At 36.8% G+C, this 20,895-nt stretch overlaps 2 protein-coding genes across 3 annotated transcripts in view; both read right to left on the reverse strand.

Moving 5' to 3' along the window:
• gabbr1a (gamma-aminobutyric acid (GABA) B receptor, 1a) overlaps positions 1 to 9,910 on the reverse strand; it is a 43,936-nt gene extending 34,026 nt beyond the window's left edge. Inside the window, exons 1-6 of one of the 2 annotated variants that reach the window (XM_060888630.1) lie at positions 9,605 to 9,910; positions 7,966 to 8,052; positions 5,670 to 5,734; positions 5,404 to 5,542; positions 5,088 to 5,273; positions 4,337 to 4,354 (exon numbers count right to left, since the gene is read on the reverse strand). In XM_060888630.1, coding sequence (XP_060744613.1) covers positions 4,337 to 4,354; positions 5,088 to 5,273; positions 5,404 to 5,542; positions 5,670 to 5,734; positions 7,966 to 8,044 — 487 coding nt within the window. In that variant the 5' untranslated portion in view covers positions 8,045 to 8,052; positions 9,605 to 9,910. The remainder of the gene's footprint in view (positions 1 to 4,336; positions 4,355 to 5,087; positions 5,274 to 5,403; positions 5,543 to 5,669; positions 5,735 to 7,965; positions 8,053 to 9,604) is intronic. The other variant, XM_060888631.1, reaches the window with a different exon arrangement.
• A 1,852-nt stretch (positions 9,911 to 11,762) lies between these two features.
• sh3bp5la (SH3-binding domain protein 5-like, a) lies at positions 11,763 to 20,385 on the reverse strand. The gene is made up of 6 exons (XM_060888442.1): positions 19,780 to 20,385; positions 19,617 to 19,679; positions 17,683 to 17,811; positions 17,336 to 17,494; positions 15,822 to 15,995; positions 11,763 to 15,066 (listed from the first exon to the last, which is right to left on the reverse strand). Exons 1-6 carry the CDS (start codon positions 20,035 to 20,037, stop codon positions 14,506 to 14,508), a joined length of 1,344 nt encoding a protein of 447 aa, XP_060744425.1. The 5' UTR covers positions 20,038 to 20,385; the 3' UTR covers positions 11,763 to 14,505.
• Positions 20,386 to 20,895: the final 510 nt, after the last annotated feature.

The following is a 20,895-nucleotide window of genomic DNA, read 5'->3' on the forward strand; positions in this document are numbered from 1 at the left end:
ATCATTTTTTTACAAAGTTGAATAACTGGCTGAAAAATATGACAAACTTTGTGAGTTGTCTGTTCTTTTTGTTTACTTTTTTATTAGATCTAAATGGAAGTGTAACATATGTGATATGTTTATAATTAATCTAACGTATGCAAATCACACAGGTGCTACAGATGCCATAGACAAAGATTACTATTAAGTATAATTCATTTAATCTCAGTTGTATTTATTGAACATGTAGTGGATTTTTCCATATCTTGTATCTAATCCTCTAGGTCTAACATCTGACTTATTAGCACACACAAGAGAGCACAAGGTTTACTCTAACGGGTGGGCTGCCCTTTAAAGGTGACCGTAGCCCTTCCTGAGCTCCTTTGGTGACATTTGGTGCAGTGTGCTCTCTCTCTCTCTCTCTCTCTCTCTCTCTCTCTCTCTCTCTCCATGTGTCTGAGCTTAATTCCAATTTCTCCACATGCCAGTCATGAATTATTTACTCCTGATCTTTAGTTGATATTTAATGAAAGAACACCAAGTGACATCTACCACGAAGCTAGATAATTACTAAGAGCCAAGATATCTCACTTTGCCCAACCTACAGTCAGCTCCCTTCATTAAAATGGCCAAAAAATATGGAATAAAATAAACATTACACATAATCATAGAATAGTTCCATTCAGACAATTGGAAAATCTACCCTTTTCACTAACAAAAAAGTATGTACTCGCAAGAAGTGCTTCTTTAAACAATATTTTATCTCAAAAGCATATACGGCATAATTATTAAGAACGACTAAGTTAAACAATTAATAAGTTAGACAAATTGTTTACATTTAAGAAACATAGTTGAAATAAATTGCTTTTAATTGCTCTAGGTAAAACTAAACTCTGTTTAATTCCAATCTGATCCAATTCTAACAAATCTGAGATATACTAGCAGCCTGTAGCAGCAATTAATTTTAATTTAAAAATGAGTTTTAATGCTAAAAATAAAAATTCTATACATGACATTTAACAGCATGACAAGGGCCCTGTGCACAAAGCAAGCTTTATAAAGATGTTGTTTGCAACAACAGTTTGTTCAATTCCTCTGAACAGGAACACCAACTGCACACCAGGCCTCCTCCTTGTCATCAAGCTGACCTCACTAATGCTCCTGTAGCTAAATGGGCACAAATCCCCACAGCCACACTCCAAAACCTAGTGGAAAACTTTCCCATTAGAGAGGAGCTTATTGTAACAACAAAAAGAACTAAATCTGAAATTAGAGACCATCAAAACAAGCACATTTTGATGGTTAGGTTATACAAATGGTGTATTTCAGAACAGAAACATAATTATTTTCACTTTATATCAAAGCACAATTGAATTCTCTAAATAATTCTCTATAACAACATTTTAGAATATATGGTATTTTTTACATATTTTAAAAGTAAAAACAAGCAAATACATTTTAAAAAATGGTTGGTATGGTAAAGATTTCTATTAGAAGTTGTACAGAAAATTGTGTGTATGTCAGTGAAGAAAGTAACATACATAACAGACCACTTTTTAGACGAAAAACATACCTGAATTTTTTTTTACCTGAAAATACATAAGGAAGTGCAGAAGTCTTATATTTACTTATATTATATGGAATTAAAAAGAACATTGATATTGATTTTGTTTTAGTTTTAAAGCACTGCCTATTGTGCTTTAATAATAATAATAATTTCATTATTTCTGAAGGCATCTTTGCTTTCAGCATTCCTTTAAGACTTCTTTCTTGCCAAAGACTTTTGCACAGTACTTAATATTTAATATTTATGGAAGTAGTCTCCAGTGTCAGCGCTCTGCAAAGGTCAGCCATAAAGACAGAGGACTTTGCACTTTCCAGTTTCTCAGGAACATGGCAAGCTGCACTTTTTTTATCAAATTAAAATCAAAGGACAGAGACAAGAGGCTGGTCAGGAAACATCTGGTTATAGCTGCTATAAGTGATAATAGGAACTAACTTCATAGTCTCATAGACATTCCCTGGTATTCCTCATACTAACACTCATACTGTTGTTCCGTAATAAATATAAAAAATGCAATTGTTAACAATTTGCAGTGGTATAAGAGGAATACTTCAAGCCAAGCTGTTATAGGAATATAATCCAGGAACTTCAGGAAGCATCACACCACTGCACTGTGGAACATATTCTTATAACAGTATGTCCTATCTTGTTTGATGCCTTCAATGCTGTACGCTTGCATTGTGTAGAGTTATCTGCACACACTCAACATTTATATCTGTACTGATATTACACATTAGGACTCACTGGCCAAACAACATACAACAACATCCAAATAAGATTGTCGAATTGTGAGAGGACGTATATGCTTGAATATTAAGCATCTCTTACTAAATGCACAGATAATTGTGCTCAGTCCCAAGGGTGCTAGACACCAAGCATCTGATTAGACATTACAATTTTTTAAAACTTTGAATAATTTCATCTGCAGAAAAAAAAATATAAAAAAAAATGCAGCAGCTAATTTTTTTGCTAAAAATCTGACACAAACACTATTTTCACTGTGCAACAAACATAAATACATAAAAAAACATAAAAAAAACAGCTACTGAACTAGAAATCCTTAAAAATCCTTAAAAAGGGTCTTGCTATCTATTATAAATCACATGCGACTGCCTCTCGATCAGTAGCAGAAACTCCAGGTGGTAAAGTTGGAGACTTTTCCCCACAAAGCCAGAAAGACATGCACAGAATCTACAAATTTTTAATAATATGTTGAAAACTTGTTCAGTCAGACATCTGGAGATTAACCTCTCCCTTTAGATAAAGGATTCAGATCTGAAGGCTTGTAGAGAAACAAGGTGAACTGGATGCTGGTGTTGCCATCCTGTCACTTTGACGCATTCATTCAAGTCTGCTGATGATGTTGTGGAGGGAATCAAGATGTCTCACGGTGCCCTCATGCCTGTGCTGCCTTCTGCCTCTCCCTTTTAGTTAAGCTGTTATATCGAGGCATGCCCGACTCTCAGCTTGCACTATGATTATCATATACACCATATGTCAAGTACCGTTGAACAATCTTGCTAAGCTCTGCATCCTGTTACCTGAGATAATGTGAGTGCAGAATCCTGAGGTGCTGCTACTACTTCCTGCACTCAGGACCATTGCAGATCCAGCAGGGTGCACCATCCACCCTCCTGACTGCACAGAGACCACACAGAGTGTCATCATCTCCCATTTAAATTCCTTCTATGTTGTAATTTGCCAATTAGCTCCACATTAGCTTATCTGATAATCCCTGCATTACAAATTAGGCTTTTCTGGAATGTTTATGTTGCTTTCTCTCATAAGCTTATATTCATTTAACACCTCTGTTTTCTGTTTAGACTGCTGTAATTCCTCTATCTGTTACTGACCATAGAGGTCTGACACCCAATTTTTGAGTCCAAGTTCATCTCAAGGTTTCCTCCTAGTTTTTTGGTGCAACATTTGCCTTCAGTTTGCTCATTAGGGATTCTTATTTCGCTAAAGCTTCCTCGTGAGACAGACTGTTGTTACATGTGCTATCAAATAAATTGAAATTTAAATCGAAATACTCGTGCACACACACACACACACACACACACACACACACACACACACACACACACACACACACACACTAAAAGTTAATCCTCTTCCCGCTGAGACTGCACTAAAGTAAATATGCAGATATCTCTCTGGGTGATTTAACAGTGGTATGAACACAGTCAGGAAGCAATGAAGGAAAGAAAGGAGGAGGAAAACAGGATGGATGTGTGGATGGATGGATGGATGGATGGATGGATGGAAGGATGGATGGATGGATAGAAGAGTGGATAGATGGATGGATGGATGGATGGATGGATGGATATATGAACTGATAACTAGCCAGAATGAATTGAAGGATGAATCCCAGAGCATTGTATTAAATATGAAAAGATGGAATTGCATAATCTTACAAAATCATCATGATTTTATGTCCTACTATAAACAAATAAACAAAAACAAATTGTTATTCATGCACAAGTAAAATACAAAAGACTGTACTTAATCCTTTTACCATGCCTCGAGCTCTAACCCACCACTGCTGAATCAGTTTGGTTTACATCTTCCACTGCAGAATGTTTTCTGACTCTTGGTAAAAGACCGCTCTCTTGAGTTCAATAGAAGCATTACAACCGAGGCTTGCACTTCACCATTACAATCACTTATAACCAGTTACAAAAGCTTTGCAGCATATATGACACCATAGATCATATTTCCATAGATTGAATCCATCTACTCTTCTTATTATTAACCAAATGTAATGATAAATGTATTAACCCCAGCTCTTACCTGTATAATTTATGTCATCTGAGTGCAGATATGGAGAGAAAACAGAATGCAAGTTAAAGACATGTAAAGCATTAACAAAACAGTAAAGCAAAACAGCTTTGTGTGTAAGGACTGCATCTCCCCGGAGGTAAAGAATACAGTGAAATAATGATTGTTACAAGGGTAATACCAGGAGGCACTCCACTGTTACAACCCATATTTTTACAATGTTTATGCATTTGAATACAGCAAAAACAATATTACTGACATTCTCTCATAAGCGAAATAAGCAGTATTGTACTAGAGGTCACATAAAGCTCAGAATGTTTTTCTTTCTTTTTTTTTTTTTTTACAGTTAATCATCTTTAGATGCTTTGGAAAGCCTCATTTTAACTGTAAATCAAGTTATTTCTTGAAAACGCCAGACACAATAATAGTTTCTTTAAAAAGGAAGTCAACCTCATGGACAATCACATGCCTCAAAGAACATTCTTAATCCAGATTAAATATGATTACTATTATATACATAGATTGATTAACACTTGTGCATTACATCCTAAAACAATCTTGTAAACTTTCTACTATACATATAAATTTATGAATTTGCTTATACCCTATTCTCTGTATATTAATTAATGATTGGAAGGAATTACTTCAGTGCTGCCAATTATAGTTTTATATATAGTTATGTATTCATACATGGGCGATAAAACTGAATCCTAATCTCATATTTTATATGCACTGTGCTCCGATAAAGTCTACAATAACTCACAAATACACAGTGGTTTGGGTGAGTCCCAGTTGCCCTGCTTGGTGCAGTGGGAAATGTTTCTGCCCTCTAACAGGAAGCCAGCATGACAGCTGTAATGGAGCACAGTGCCTTCTACTGGAGGTCCAGAGGGTTGCAGTGTCACTCTGCCATTGTCCAAAGATGTCCACGTGTGAGGACACAGAAACACTGAGGAGTAGTGAGACATTGGTGTGTTTTAAAATGATAAAGTTCTTTTCCCAATTTAGTTACATTGTAATGCAAACTAAATAATGTGTAATACAAAAGTAGTGATTGCAGTGAGAGGCTGAATGCTTACAGCATCTGCTCTGCTGATCCATATCTGTCCATGTGCCATCAGGGAGACACTTCCGCACCTTCGGCCCAACAATCGCTCTGTTCCCGCGGCAGATATATTCAATCTCATAGTCTACAGGCAAAATCTGCACACTCCGAATCTGCAGAGACAATGAGATCAGAGGAATGAGTATGAGATCGGAAATGAGATTGCTTTCTTTATTATCACAAGATCTTCTCTTGGCTGAGGCTGCTGTGTAGAGCTAATAATGCTATAGTACACTTTACCTGCTCCTGAGTCAGTCCCCTGTAACGAATCCCTCCATCTCTAGGAGGGCGAATGATGGCGCATCCTGATAAAAAGACACACACAGAGAAAAAGAAAGAGACAGAGAGGGCAGAAGAAGCCAGTGTGCAGACAGAATTAACAAAATGTCCTTTTATATATGCTCTTTTAACTCCATATATGTCCTATTAGTTTCAACATTGAATAATAAATCTTGGGGTTATTGAGGTATTTCTGATGAGTATTTTTAAGACTACATCCCTCAGCAAAAAAATCTATTTTTAAATGATCTGTTCCTCTACTGTATACATGTACACACTAAAACACTAAATATAGGTTTAAACACAGGTAGGTTGATAAGATAAGTAAGACAAGCCTGTCGACAAACAACAAAGACAGGACCACAAGAACGGTAGATGTTCAAAGGTACACTTTCTCCACATTAGTTACCTTTTTCTTAGCTGTGCTCATTTTGCAATTGCCTCAAAAACATTGACAAGCCTTCCCTTCCCCCAAAAGACTATAAAACTTCTCTATAACATCAAAAGTTATGCCTCATATGCAGTATATTAACTCCTGGGGAAAAAAATCAGTGAAATTAGAAAAGTATTAAATATTTTAAATCCTTTTTGTGCATCGTACAAAGCTGTTTCTTTAACACATAGACAACAGAAATCTGCCCTTTACCTCTGTTTTCAGATGTTGTACACCACTCAAAACAATGTCTCCTCAAAACATTGTCTCCTCAAAACAATGTCTCCTCAAACAAATGTTTAGCTCCGCAGAAATAGGTGCTGTTTCTCATTTAGACTAAGTGTAGTGTAAGACATTTAAAACAAGACATCATAAAACTCCATTATTTACTATAATAACAATATAATACATCTAATGTTATATAGCCTATAGAGTTATATTATTATTATTATTATTATTATTATTATTATTATTATTATTATTATTATTATTATTATTTAGTCCAGCTATTTTTTTTGTAATTGTTTGCAAATTAAAATAATGTGATATGTATTGTAATTGTGAGGTGACTTCATGTATGTTGAAATGATTTGATTTTTTTTTTTTTTTTGCCAACTTGGTCTCTTCACTTTATCAGCATTGGCTATTAAGTCTACAGTATAGTCTACAATAAGGAAATAATAGGAACATTATGCATTTTCAAGTATACATTCACCAGCCAATTTATTAGGAACACCATATTAACATTCAGTAGGATTTGCTTTGCTCTCAGAACAGAAGTCTTTCTGACATGAATTTCACAAGATTTCAGAAAAAAAAATCATTTGAGATTCTGGCTTGTGTCCCTGTGACTGTGTCATATAATTGCTGCAGATTTGTGATCTGCATGTTCTTGGTGAGTCTAAAGTCTAAAATCATCATCATGTTCATGTAACCAGTAGAAGATTCCACACCAGTGTTTCAGTGTGTATATACAAGGTAAGTTGGGTCTATCTGAATGCCACTGCAGAAACAGACATTCATTAGATCAGGCAATTTTTTTTCTATCTTCAGCTGTATTTAGTTTCAGTATGCTTGTTTCTACTGTAACCTCAGATTTCTATTTTTGTTTGTGATGTAGTCTTTAGTCACCCAACCTCCTCAAGGTTCAACACGATGTGTGTTCTCAGATTCTTTTCTGCTTACCACTGTTAGTGATAGATAAATAAAGAGTTGCTTGAGTTACCATAGCATTATGGTGAGCTGTACAACTCTCTGCACTTCTGTTGCAATTTTTGCACGGAACTTATGCTACGTCCTGCTAATAATGTGCCTTTATTTTTGCACATTAGTTCTGTTTTGTAGTACCACAGTCCTGGAGGAACGTAGTTTCATTTCAGTGCATTTTCAGTGCAGAACATGAAATGACAATAAAAGCATCGCTAACCAGTCAGGCAATTTTGTGTTTTCATTATAAACTCCTGATTGTACTAAACTACCGTTGTGAGTGAAACTGATAGAAGATCAGTAGATTTCTGAATATTCAAAGTAGTTTGTCTGTTCCAACAACCTTGTTATGGTCAGATTCAGAGATCAGAGTCATTACCCAACATTGTTGGATTATCTAAAGCAGTTGACCTGTATTTGAATTTCTAAATTGTGCCGTTTTGTGGCACATCATTAGCTGATTGGATAATGACTTAATAAGAATGTGTACCAGTGTTCCTAATAAAGTGAACTAATCAAGTTTAAGAACCATCTCTCTCTCTCTCTCTCTCTCTCTCTCTCTCTCTCTCTCTATCCCCAAGACAGACACACAGACACACACACACAAACACACATTACCTTCAGTTGTTGAATTATGCATGGATGCAATAAGTGTGGGAAGCACGTTGGAAATTACAAGAAACAACAGCTGCAGCATTTCTGCATCTAATAAAAGATAAAAGAGAGATCTGGATTAAAATAACTAACATTGTCCAACCAATTAAGCTCTCATTTGCATCAACTCATTTGTAGTGGATCTATATTTATACAGAAGCATAACAAACATGTGTGGAGTTTCTGTTCTCACTATTTTGCTGGCTAAACATTTCATAAGCAAGTGAAAAGGAGCTGGGGCAAGATATCTCAAGTCAAGCACACAGAAATACAGACAGACAGACAGACAGACAGACAGACAGACATAAATACAGACAGAACAACAGAAAGAAAGAAAGAAAGAAAGAAAGAAAGAAAGAAAGAAAGAAAGAAAGAAAGAAAGAAACAAACAAACAAACAAACAAACAAACAAACAAACAAACAAACAAAACAAAGAGAGAGAGAGAGAGAGAGAGAGAGAGAGAGAGAGAGAGAGAGATGAAGTGCATCACTCCAGGCTGACAGTGGGAACAGAGGGAGATTCTGCAGTAAGGATCAGAGGACACTGTAAAACTTTGAACATGTCCTCGGTGTCTCTAAATAAATTTTCACACTGCACCTATGAGGCAAAAATACACACAACTATACACACAGACATCTATACATGTTTACCTATACACATATTCTATGTTTAATATGCATGGAGAGGCATCAGCACAATTTCAATCATCAGGCTGAAAAAAATATTACTGAATTAAATTGTAGGACGTTATCCTGAGTGGCTTTGGAGCCCTGTATAACCTACATATGGATAGTATTGGTGACACAGAAGCAGTGTCACCTCACAGCTCCAGGATCCCGGGTTTGATCATGACATTCTGTATACACAGGGGTTCTGTGCATGTTCTCCACATGCACATATGGGTCTCCTCTAAGATCTCTGTTTTCCTTCCACCACCTAAGACATGCTAGTTGTGTGTGTATAGTGCATTGTGAAGGGCTGATTTCCCATCCATGCTATATTCCCTCCTGACTCACGAGATACACCACAACCCTGACCAGGATAAATTGCTAACTGAAAGCGAGTGAAATCTCAGAAAATTTTATATTCATCTGAAAAATACAATTTAATAAAATTCATAATAACTTGTATACCTTATTAATTGATAATGTAATGAAAATTAATGTTAGACAGGAAGCATGTGTATGTTTTTCGTTGGCTGGACTCCCATCATATCTTAAGCTTTAACTTGGAGAGAAATTGGATAAGCACTTGGACTGCACAAGGCCTTCCAGAGAAGTCAAACAGTTTGATCCAGTCATTTGAACTGAATTGTAGTCATGTACTGCTTTAAAATATATGCACAGAAAAGCATAAATAAATGATCAAATATTCATGCATTATTGTCCTTAATGAAGCCTCTTGGTGTCTATTTGTGAAGTTTGATGTAAACCTTGTTAACAGTTGGTACTGAAACAGCTACACAAATCTTCTGTAGCTACTAAACAACAACAAACAAACTCCCCAGTGACAGGACAGTAGAATTAAATGGAATTAAAATGGAATTAAATGCACATCAGGAAGAATACAATTAGAGAAGAAAAAGCAAACTGATTTACTCACAAATGTTGACAGGCCTGGTGCAAAAAAAAAAAAAAAAAAAAAAAAAAAACCACAAACGTCCTTCAGTATAATTTCCGTGTAGTGGGTGTTTACATGCACACAAATTGCAGTGATTTATTAGTGCAAATCCAGCGTCGTTGCATAGGCTGTCATATGGATGGCTTGTAGCAGCTCACTGCGTGTATTGCTTTGCAAAATAAATTTCCATCTGAGATCCTAATTATAGAGTTATAATAATCTATTTACAAATAAAAATACAAATACACCCCATATAAATGTTTCACGCTCGATATTGTACGTCCATCCTTCCTCTCCTCCTCCTCCCTTCTTTTTTTCCACTCTTCTCCATCTCTTTTTTTATCTCCCTTCTTAATCCCACCCGTACTGCTACAAACACCGCCCACTAGGTCAGCACTGGTTTATAGCTCATACACGGACGTCGATTGTGTGCTTATGTTGAAGGACGCGTCCTCGGTCCAATCAGCGAGTTCTGTTTTTAAAAAGAGGCGGGGTTATCAGGATACGGGTGGGGAATGAAAAACCCATCTCACTTGCGACGTCACGTAAGGACGTGGTGTGCGTAGCTTTCCTTCAGCACCGACGCGCTTGGTAAATTTTCTGCCAGCTGGTAAATGGTCATTAGACTGAAATGCGGTTGAATATCTTACACGTTTTGGACTCTACTAGCTTTCTTGTCTCCAAGTGTCATCAGTGGTCCATGTTCAGCTCAGCTCCTTCCTCTTTATCTTCCTCATCTCATCATCTATTTAAAAGGCTGATGAATTATTAAGGATAGAAGATATGATTCTGCTCCCAAATCCAGATTTTAATGATCAAGTGCAGTGTTCATACAGGGAATTATTTTACATCCAACAAAACAGATATGTGGTTTTGAGGAACATGTTTATCGTGTAACTCAAATCTTTCAGCTTTGGGTTTTTGAGATATAATCTGCACGTTTATTTGTTTTTTTGTTTGTTTTGTTTTGTTTTTACAAATGAGCAGCTGTGTTTATATAAACTGTGTTAATTTTACATCAAGAAGATTTGGTCCCAAACCAACATGGATGTGGTCACATTTGTGGAACCAGTGGAAGCTGCCTGCCAATGTCATTTTGTAGACATTCATTTTGTCCTAAGAAACAAATCGGTTATTCTGCATGACATTGTCTTGTACATAACCAGATGAGCCCCTGGCCTTGATCACCCCATGTGTAAAAAATCTGGACAGACACCAGAGCATCACACATGCAGAGCAGCTCTGAACTCAGGCTTAAACGTTTTGTTAAATTCCAAGATACACTAAAAATAAGAACACTAAAAATAAAAGTGCCAGAAAATGTTCTTCAGATCTTTTTTTTTTTGTTTTTTTAGTGAATATTTCAATCCATGATTCTCTGAGACTGACTTATTTATTTATTTATGCCTTTAAAATAAGAATGTTTTCCATTGTATAAATCCTTCCACAAAAATGTGGCACTTGTAATGAGGGGTTTATATTTAGTTCTCTGTTGGAGCTTAAACAGTTATAGATCCATCAATCAAAAGGCTCTTAGAGAACGTTTTTTTCTCTAGCACTATAACAAAAAAACATTTTGGATACGCTTATTCTGCATATGCTGAAATCACGCCATCAACCAGTCTCTCCCTAAGATGAAACAGCCCTCTTTATCTCAGACTGAATGAAGGCTACATTCACGTTCCCTCTGAGAAGACATCCATCAGCATTTTCATCTTTATTTCAGCTCAGCTCTACATATTGCATCTTTCTCTCACTCTCAGAGGACACACAAGGAGTCATGAGAGAGAAGAGTGAGATGTGCGAGATAGGACATTGTCATTGTACATCTTGTTCAGGCACAAAGCTCGACTCAGGAGGAGCATCACATGACCACTGACAAAAACGTATCTTTCTCTGCATTAGGGTCATCTGAAGGACAGAGATGGGGTGGGGAATGCAGGCTTTACTGGGGAGATCTTTTTAATCAACAATCTGAAACTACAGATTTCAAAACAAAACGTCAACAGAATATGTGAGGAAAATGATCAGGAACCATGTGTCAATAGTCTCGTTAGCTGCTTTCACACCTGAGCTTCATAAATCCTTATGTATGCACTGGCTAATCATTTTACCCAACTCAATTCTCATTATTACTGTATGTAACTAAACATTTTTATTAACACGTTTATCTGATCTATACGATACGATCATGTAGCACATTCGATTAAATGTGTTCATATGTCTTGAGGAAAAGGAGAAAGTCAATACAGCTAAGAACTGTTGCATTGAAAATATGATTACACACATGAACAACAGAGAGGAAGCTATAACTCGATTGCATGAAACTTCTGTTATACATAGAATATATGTATAATGCAATAAACGTATTGTTCTGTCAGACATTGCAGCTTTCATCTTCTTGAAGAACAATCTTTACAAGCATGAAACAAAACCTAGAAACGCTATTCAAGAAACCAGCATTAATCTAGCATCAAGAAATACTTATTTAACATAGTCATAGCTATGTAACATAGAAAAATGTTATTATTGATCAAAAGTAAGATTTATCATATCACATAAGTTATAACAAGAATTCCTGCTTAATATTTTACATGATACATCAAAACTTGCCAACATTTGTTGTTGAATAAAAATAAATAAACATTGAATGCAATAGAAAAACTAAACATAATAAAGCAAGGACAATTTTTGCAATCTACTGAGCAGCACGTCTTATAGATCCTCACAAACTATGAAATATCTATTAAGCTTCAACCTGATAATCAACCGATTTACAAGTTCACAACTATTGAATAATATACAGTCTAAGATAAAAATAAATAAAGAGGGTTGGTGATCAATTAAGGCTAATTTTTATTCTGACTTTAAGGGCAGTGTGAGGAAGGGTTCCTGGAAGAATCCACAAAAACAGGACGAAGATAATCAGGTGAATGTAGTAGACCGCGAGTATGTATTGCTTTGGTGTGAAATTACTGAGGGTTTGTTTACTATGCAGTAGATTCAGTAGATTGTTTGTAGATTCAGCTGCATCATCAAATATCGAATCAGTGTCTTATGAACTGAACTCATATCATGCTATAGCAGATTCAGTGGAATCATCAGACCACTGCGTTAAAAATCTAATGCCTAAGGTTCACATACCTAATAAATATGTCTTCAGTGATTGTTCTCAGGAAATGTTAACGTTTGTAAATTGGAAGTAAAACTCACACACACACAATTCCAAGGTTTTGGGTTCTGCAGCTGGTGGAAAATGGAAAAATATTTTACAGCTTCATGACCTTAAGCTTGTCTGGGTTAAAGAGGTGTAAATTGACTTCAGTGGTAATTACTGAGGCAGCTGTTTATTGCTGTTTAGCAGCTGACAGTTAAAGTGTTTGTCTAGCCTGGTTTTGCAGTCAGGTCCAACTTCCAATCATAATAATGTCTTTTTAATCCTATTTTATTAAAAAAAAAAATGTCTAAATACACTCAACTCCAAGGATAATTGACAAATGCTATTTTAATACCAGATTTAACTTATTAATATTTTTAAGCTAGGGTTTAGAATGTCATAAACGGCTTGAGCATATAAAATGCATTTGAATAATAATAATAATGCAAAATTCAATTAAATTAAAATAACTGCAGTTTGGTCAATTTAAATATTAAGTATAAGTATGATCAAGATTTTTGTCTGAGAACAGATTCATTTTGTTTTTTCATCTTACTGACTGACAGTTTTGTGTTTTATGCACATTACCTGTATTGTGTCTCCTCTTAAAGTAAAGGCTCTGTGTGATATCCTAAAGCAGTAATGTTTTTCTAGGTTTAATTTGCTTTCATGCATTAATTTACAAGTTTTGCTGTTACTCTCAGCACCAACAACATCCTCTGCATCCCAGGGGGTCTTTTAACATCTCACCTTTCACAATATATTGCAAAATGAGTGTGCTTGCCACTGCATTCTAATTACCTGCTGATCTGTTACACAAAATTATACTGGATTTGGTTTCATTAGACTAGAGCTGGGTTTAATTCTATCTCTCAACATTCATCAAAGTTATTCACAAAAAGCCCATTTCTTTCTAATCCCTTTCCCGGTGCAAAGTCCAATTATAGAGACAATGTTCTCACAGATGGGAAAAAGAGGGACAGTATAGGGTCAAATCCAACTTAAAAGAAATATACGCAGTGCAACAACCTTGATAACTATTTCAAATGTACATTATTCCTCATGCTGCTAGATTCTAATCAGACATATTGTGGCCATAGACACTGAGACTAAACTGCACCATAGTTTTCCTAGTTGTTTTAAACTAGCGTTAGACGGTTGTCTCTTGTTTGTCCGTTTGTAACAAAAGACCGGACATTATAAGAATATGATAATATAATATTGTAAACTGATGATTTACAATGTTTTTGGTCATCGTTTGTCATACTTTCAGAAAAGCATAATGTGATACTGTTGCTCACAGGGACAAGTAACTGATTAGACATTCCCCCTCCTGCAAAAAAAAAATCTCTCATGATAACCTGGTATTGGTGTGAAGAGTTTGTGTGTGTGTGTGTGTGTGTGTGTGTGTGTGTGTATACATGGTCTCCTGTGATGCTCTCCTTTCCATCCAGGGTGTGCTCCTGCTTTGTACTGATCCTCTGCAACCCTTTCCAGGATAAAGCAGCTACCGAAGACAAAGTTTTTCATTGTTTCTTCATTCCTATGTTACATTATTTTGCACTTTAAAAGAACATTAAAACCATTGTTTGCATTGGTTCATTTTGTTAAAATTTGAGTACCATTTAGATTCATATTGTGCACTATGGAAATGTCTTCAAGTATCAGCAAATTGCTCACTCCTACTCGAATGTTCCCCTTCATGTGAGCCTGAGGCATGCCTTACTCACAAACTCACACTCCTGTGATGCTGCTTGTTGAGCTGCTCTTGTTTCTCAATGTCTGTGAACTCCAACTTTTTATCATCCCTTTCTTTCCCCCTTTCCTCCTCTTCTCCAGAAAGACTAACCGAGTCACTCAGCTGGCCGAGATGCTCAACAGAGTCACACTTCTCCAAATCAGAAGCAATGGTTTTAAAACTAAAAACAGAGGTTGAGTCCGAGCCCACTCCAGATGTTGGCCTCTGTTTATCTCCCTCCCACCAGCCAGACTCCCTATGTCTCTCCACCCACTCTTGTGTCTTAGTCCCTTGACCGTCCACCCATTCACTTGACTTATCGCGGCCTCCATAATGTCCACCTTCAGTCCTCATCGGGACTACCGCCTCGGCTCCTATAGGAGGACTCCGTGTTTTGAAGGATGTTCTAGATCCGTTCTCAGAATGGTGCGGTCCTCTCTGGGCATGGATCTCCTCGCTAATTTTCTCCAAGCGCTGCAGAGTGTAGGAGTAATGCTTCTTCACTTCACTCACACGCTCTTCTAACAGAGTTACCTTCAATTTGTGCTCCTGCAAACATGATACAACAAGTCTCAGTACAGTCGGCTTGACTCGCCCAAATACGAGGGGGGAGATGAGCAAAGACAAAGACAAATGTTTATGCAGCAAAACAGAATATGTTTACCAAAATAATCAAGTCACAAACTTTATCATCTCTGCACTGAAGAAGACTGTGGTTTAAATATAGTTACTTAATTTTATTATCAAAAGTCTGCTATTCCCAGCATAACTGCATACATCTTAAATTTACATAATGCATATAATCATCTGATTTATTCCCATTTACTAATTGATTCTATGCATAGATTCATTGTATTCTAGACACTGCGTGTAATATGCAAATCTGTTCTACTCAATATTACATAATCATACATAATCTTAGTTTATACTGGTAACACAATAACACAAGTGTCTGTTACTTTTCACTGACACGTCAGGGATTTTCTCTGCTATATTCTATACGGCACACTACTGCTGCGGTCAGATTGAGGTTTGAATGTTTTTTCTATTCCCGTTACTATGTATAGCGATGATAATTTTTACGTGGCTTTAAAACAGAATTAAACTACGTGGCCAAAAGTTTGTGGACCCCTTACTGTTTCTAACACTACTATGATTTTTAGAAATAAGTTCTGTATATGAATCTCATTGTCGTTCTCAATAACCACTTTGTCCTATTCAGGGTCTTGATCTGTAAATGAATCTCCCATGCAAATACTGTTTGATCGTGTTGCAAGCAAAGTGCAGCTGGATATCTAACTGACCTCCAATATGGAGTTAAATTGGACTTTGAGTTCGAAGTAAGGCTTCGATTTGACAATGGTCCTCTTGAGGGATTTCTGTAGGGTCTGTACACGAGCTTCTGCTGCCTGACACAGCTGAGTGACACGCATGTGCTCTCGTTCGCTCCGTAGCCGCTCGTCCTCGGCCTCGTTTACCTATTTAAAAGTGAAAACAGACGAGCTTCATTTTACTGAACAGGGGTGTAAAAGCAATTCTTATACAGCAAGAACAGCCATGTTAAAGCTGAGACATCCAGAAACATTGGCCTAAACCATGCGCTGACATATTTTCAGTAATCCAATCATGATCATATAGCTTTTTACCACAGGAAGAAACCGTCAGCCTATTTTTATCTAGCAGCATGACAGTGGAGGTGACAGTGATGAGCAAATGTAGGTCTATGCTGCCATTTATTATCATTGTCATGGTTACATTTCAAAAGCTTACACAGACACTACAGCAGTCACCGATCCTGTGATTCTTACAAGCTGGCTGCCACTTTTCAGTAAAATATTTGTGATTTTTGCATTGCATTAAGTGTTGTTTTTTCTCCCCCACGTCAATTTCAGTTCAAAATATGCTCATGAAAAGAATAAGAGAGCCCTAAATTATGCACGCACAGCCCCATTTCAACAGGAATTAAACATCTTTGGTAATCCAATCATGCTTGGACCAAATTTGGTGCAAAACCCACAGAACATGCATTGAATTTAGAATGCAATAAACCGTAATCGGATCAGCTCCAAAAGGTTTTGTCTACAGCACGACAGAGAAGGCAAAAGTGATGTCTAGAAAATTGTCATGGTTAGATTGCGTCACGCTTACGCTGTGTTAACCGCATTGTTTTACAGCAGCGATTATTTATGAGTGCTTTACTGATTATGAAAGGCTAACAGCTTATCAGAAGAAAACATGATCAGTGGTATAAAAATAAATTCCCACTCATGCCATGCTGACAGTTGGCAGACTTCCCACACTCCACCAAGCTTATTTGCATTTCACTCAAGAGAAAGGTCCAATTTCAATGTGTAAAGCTAGGATCTTTCCTTAAACAACCGCTAATATACTTTTCCGTCACCTGTTAAAGCAGCCGTTTTCAAATTCACACTTCGTGCAGCTAAGAAAAATAAATAAAATAAATATAAACATGGTTAATGTATAATCTATGGGCAGATCTGGACTTTGGGCAAAATAACAAGGGTATATAATAGGGCTGAGCATTATGACGATTATAATATCTCTCACAATATATTTCTGATATTCAATCAGTTATAATACCAAGTATAAATTCATCTGATTGGAAGCAACTGAATACAAATTTGAATGATACAAGATTTTCACTTTGGTTTTAGTATTAAACAAATTGGTTTTGTAGACATAAATAGTTTTTAATAAAACATTACAGTTTTGCTGGCAATACGAAATGGTGCCATCAAGTATCATATATACATTAGTGTACTCTAATAAAAGGTGGTGTAGTTTGTAAGGTAGATACTTTGGCAGTGGCATGATTGAGCATCTCTTGCCAGGTTTGATCCAGAGTCTTATCTGCTCCAAGGCCCTGCTCAGCCACGTACACCATCTCCCGTGCAGCCGTGTGCATGGAAACAGCTCGCTCGTATCTAAGCGCAGCCTTCTGGGTCTCCTGCTGGGCCTAAGAGGTACATAACAAAATCAGAAAGCATTAAGAGAAACAGGGCCAAGCTGAGTAGGAGTAATCAAATGATACAGCAAGAATGTGTCCTGGAAATTCTTTTACCGTTATGCTTAAATATTCTAAATATTAAAGCTGGTTCACACAGACGCATTCATTCTGTAAGACATCTTTAAGAATAAAAGTACCTCTTTAGCTAATCTCCGTGCCTCATAATAAGGTCTGGATTTCTCAATGCAAGATCCCAGTTGAGAGCTCAGTGCATTGAGCTTCCTGGCTGAATCAGTAAATATTTTCCTGTAGCTTGACCTCTCTTCCTAAAGGGGTAAAATATAAATATACAAGTCATATATTAATGCATAAACAAGCATTATGTTTGAGCATTATGTGAGATGTTTGATCTGTGTCCTGTTTCAACAGTGCGCTCAATATATACTGCATCAGAAGTTTCTGTCATGGAAAAATTAACACATAACATCAATAGCACATGCAAAGGGTGATGTTTTGTGTTTAAACATATGTTGGTTTCCACAATATGCTTTTTGTAGCACATTCACACACATAATACCCAGTGAAGACTCCCTTGGAGAGAATAACAGCAAAGCATCTCATTCTCTAATACCTAAAATATTCAAAACATTCTCATATAATCTTGCACCTTTGAGCTAAAAAAACAACATTTTAATTTTTAAAATACGCTTAGTTTTGCGGATGTGGACTGCCGACAGGTTTTCAGTAACGTTCAACTACAAAGAATGAAATGGTCATCCCTTTTCAGAAATATACGCAATCACAAGCATGTAATTAGGAACACTTGTACACCTACTCATTCATGCAATTATCTAATCCACCAATCGTGTAGCAGAAGGGCACTGCATAAAATCATGCAGATACGAGTCAGCATCCTCAGTAACGTTCACGTCAACCATCAGAATGGGGGTTAAATATGATCTCATTTGTGCCATCTGGGCCAATCTGAGTTTTTTTTAATATACTGCTGTGTATTTCAATAACTGCAGATCTCTTGATATTTTTAGAAACAACTGTCTCTAGAGTCTCCAGCCTTGTTCAATCTGATAGAAAGGACTCATAGCACCTCAAATAACCTCTCTGTACAATTGAATAGAGAAAAAAAAAATCTATGTATTGATTTGGATGCGCTACAACAGCAAAACAACCTGTCAGACCAAGCGCAGAAAGCTGAGGCTCGATCCTGACCCAGCCTACTTTGAATCAACAGTCCAGGCAGTCGGAGGTGGTGTAATGGTGTGGAGGAATGCTTTCTTGGCACACTTTGGACCCGTTAATACCAACCAATCATCAGTTAAATGCCACAAACTATTTGAGTATTGTTTCTGACCAAGTGCATCCCCTAATGGCCACATTTTACCATCTTCTAATGGCTACTTCCGGCATGATAATGCACCGTCACAAAGCAAAAGTCGTCTCATACTGGTTTCATGAACGAGGAGTTCAGGGTTCTTTAGGGAGCTTCCCAGATATCAAATCTAAATCCAATAAAATACATTTAGGATAAGATAGAACGGGAGATTCACAGCATGAAAGTGAAACACAAACACAGGAAACGAAATAAACCAAGGAATGTTTAACATCTTGTACATCCATGCCATAATAATTGTGTGCGTGTGTGTGTGTGTGCTCGCGCGTACGTGCAAGAAAATAAAAAGGATGAGGGCAAAGATCTAAACGAAGAAGACGACATTTATTCCAGCATAGCAGTGACAAAATGCATGAAGTACTTCGGGTTCATTAGAGTCAAGAAGAACGCAGGACAAATCCTGCTCAAACATTTTATACTGTTTTTCCTCTTTGTAGTTAAATGAGGTTTTCGCTTTAAATGAGTAAAAAAAAAATAATTCATTGTCAGTGTCTGTGTGTCATTCGGCACATGCTTTTGAGAGAAAAAATAATCACAAAAGATTCTGTTAGTGAAAAGTGGCTTCAAATCATTATTTTATATGATTATTTTGCTTTATCTATCAAAGGGTGCGAACAGTTAACTTTTAATGGAGATAACCTTTGCTCCAGCGTGAACTAACACTTTACAGTTTATGACATTTTATAGATATGTGAAATGGACAGATTATGGCACTGATGTTACCTCTAGTTGCAGCTCCAGCTGGTTGATCTCCTCACTGGCTTCATTCAAATGCTCCAGCTCCTCCTTGATGGAGCAAAACAGTTTCAGTTATCCAGTAAAATATTCATCCAGTGTCTTTCTGACTCTGAACAATCTCAGACCCTAGGAGTTATTTCTCTTGTACCTGAATCCTGGGGTCCAGCAGCTCCTCTTCAGGCTGTTTCTTAAGCACATCTGTCTCCTGCACCTCATGATGTTGTTGTTGCACTTCACAATTTTCAGTCTTGTCCCTTTCCACAGACTCGCCATCAACGGTCCTGTCTTTACATTGTAAACCACAATCTTGTATTCTTTCTCCAAGACTTTTTTCACAGTTTTCCTTTTTCTTAACAGCCACAGAACCTTGAGGATTCTCTCTCAAGCCAGACTGCGCGATCTCCATGTTCTTGTGCAGTCTGTGACCAGAAAACAACACAAATCGATATGTAACTCTTAAGCTAACGAGCTAAAAACGACTAGACTACAACTACAGCACACAGATGCGATGCTAATACATGTTTGTTTACATTAGCACAGCTAGCTGTCCGGTGCTAGCCAGCTGACTTACAAACATCTTTTATAAATCCGACGACCATAATTCAGTGTTTTACAATGCTGTTGAACTATCTACATAATAAACATCTTGAAAATCACACAATTAAGAACGTTTTTATAACAACATCTGCACGCTGTCGGGTAAAAAAAAAACCGCTAGCTCAAAAGAGGAGTGAAAAGTAACATTAAATACGAAAACGCGTGGGTGTGCGTGGGTCGCTCGGCTTCCGTAGACCGATGACGAACGACGACGCTTTTCGAAACGTGTCACGAATTTATAAAAGCTTGCTCAAGCGTGTGGTCCATATATGAGTCAGAGAGCTTTATTTATGCACTTAGATCACATGTAAATTATGCAAAGAAGGAAACACGTAGTGGATTTTGTTTCCAACCTGAACTTTATTTTTATTTACTTTTTTCCATACTACAGTTTGCTAAGGATCCTCTTTTTTATCAACATAATCAATACCTTCACAAGTATTAAACAAGTTAACAAGCAGATATAAAACATTCATTCCCTTTCTTCTTTTTCTCTTGAAGCAGAAAGACAAACTAATGAAACACAGCACAAGCTGATGGAGATGCTATATTCTTTCCAGCTTCCTTATCATCTAACTAAACGAATCAATACATTCTATTATATGGGAGCATATTGGGTTTTATGATGAACACATTTGCCTCACACCTCTGGGGTTGGAGATTAGAC

Source organism: Tachysurus vachellii, chromosome 15 (genome assembly GCF_030014155.1).
Source record: "Tachysurus vachellii isolate PV-2020 chromosome 15, HZAU_Pvac_v1, whole genome shotgun sequence".
NCBI classification, from domain to species: Eukaryota; Metazoa; Chordata; class Actinopteri; order Siluriformes; family Bagridae; genus Tachysurus; species Tachysurus vachellii.

What these genes read in the sequence shown, in the direction of transcription:
- sh3bp5la (XM_060888442.1), bottom strand. Translation starts at nt 20,037, where the DNA reads ATGGAGATCGCGCAGTCTGGCTTGAGAGAGAATCCTCAAGGTTCTGTG. An exon ending in CACGGAGATTAGCTAAAGAG is followed by an intron (nt 17,495 to 17,682) that starts GTACTTTTATTC and finishes TGTACCTCTTAG; the next exon opens with GCCCAGCAGGAGACCCAGAA. An exon ending in TCAATCATGCCACTGCCAAA is followed by an intron (nt 15,996 to 17,335) that starts GTATCTACCTTA and finishes ACTTTTAAATAG; the next exon opens with GTAAACGAGGCCGAGGACGA.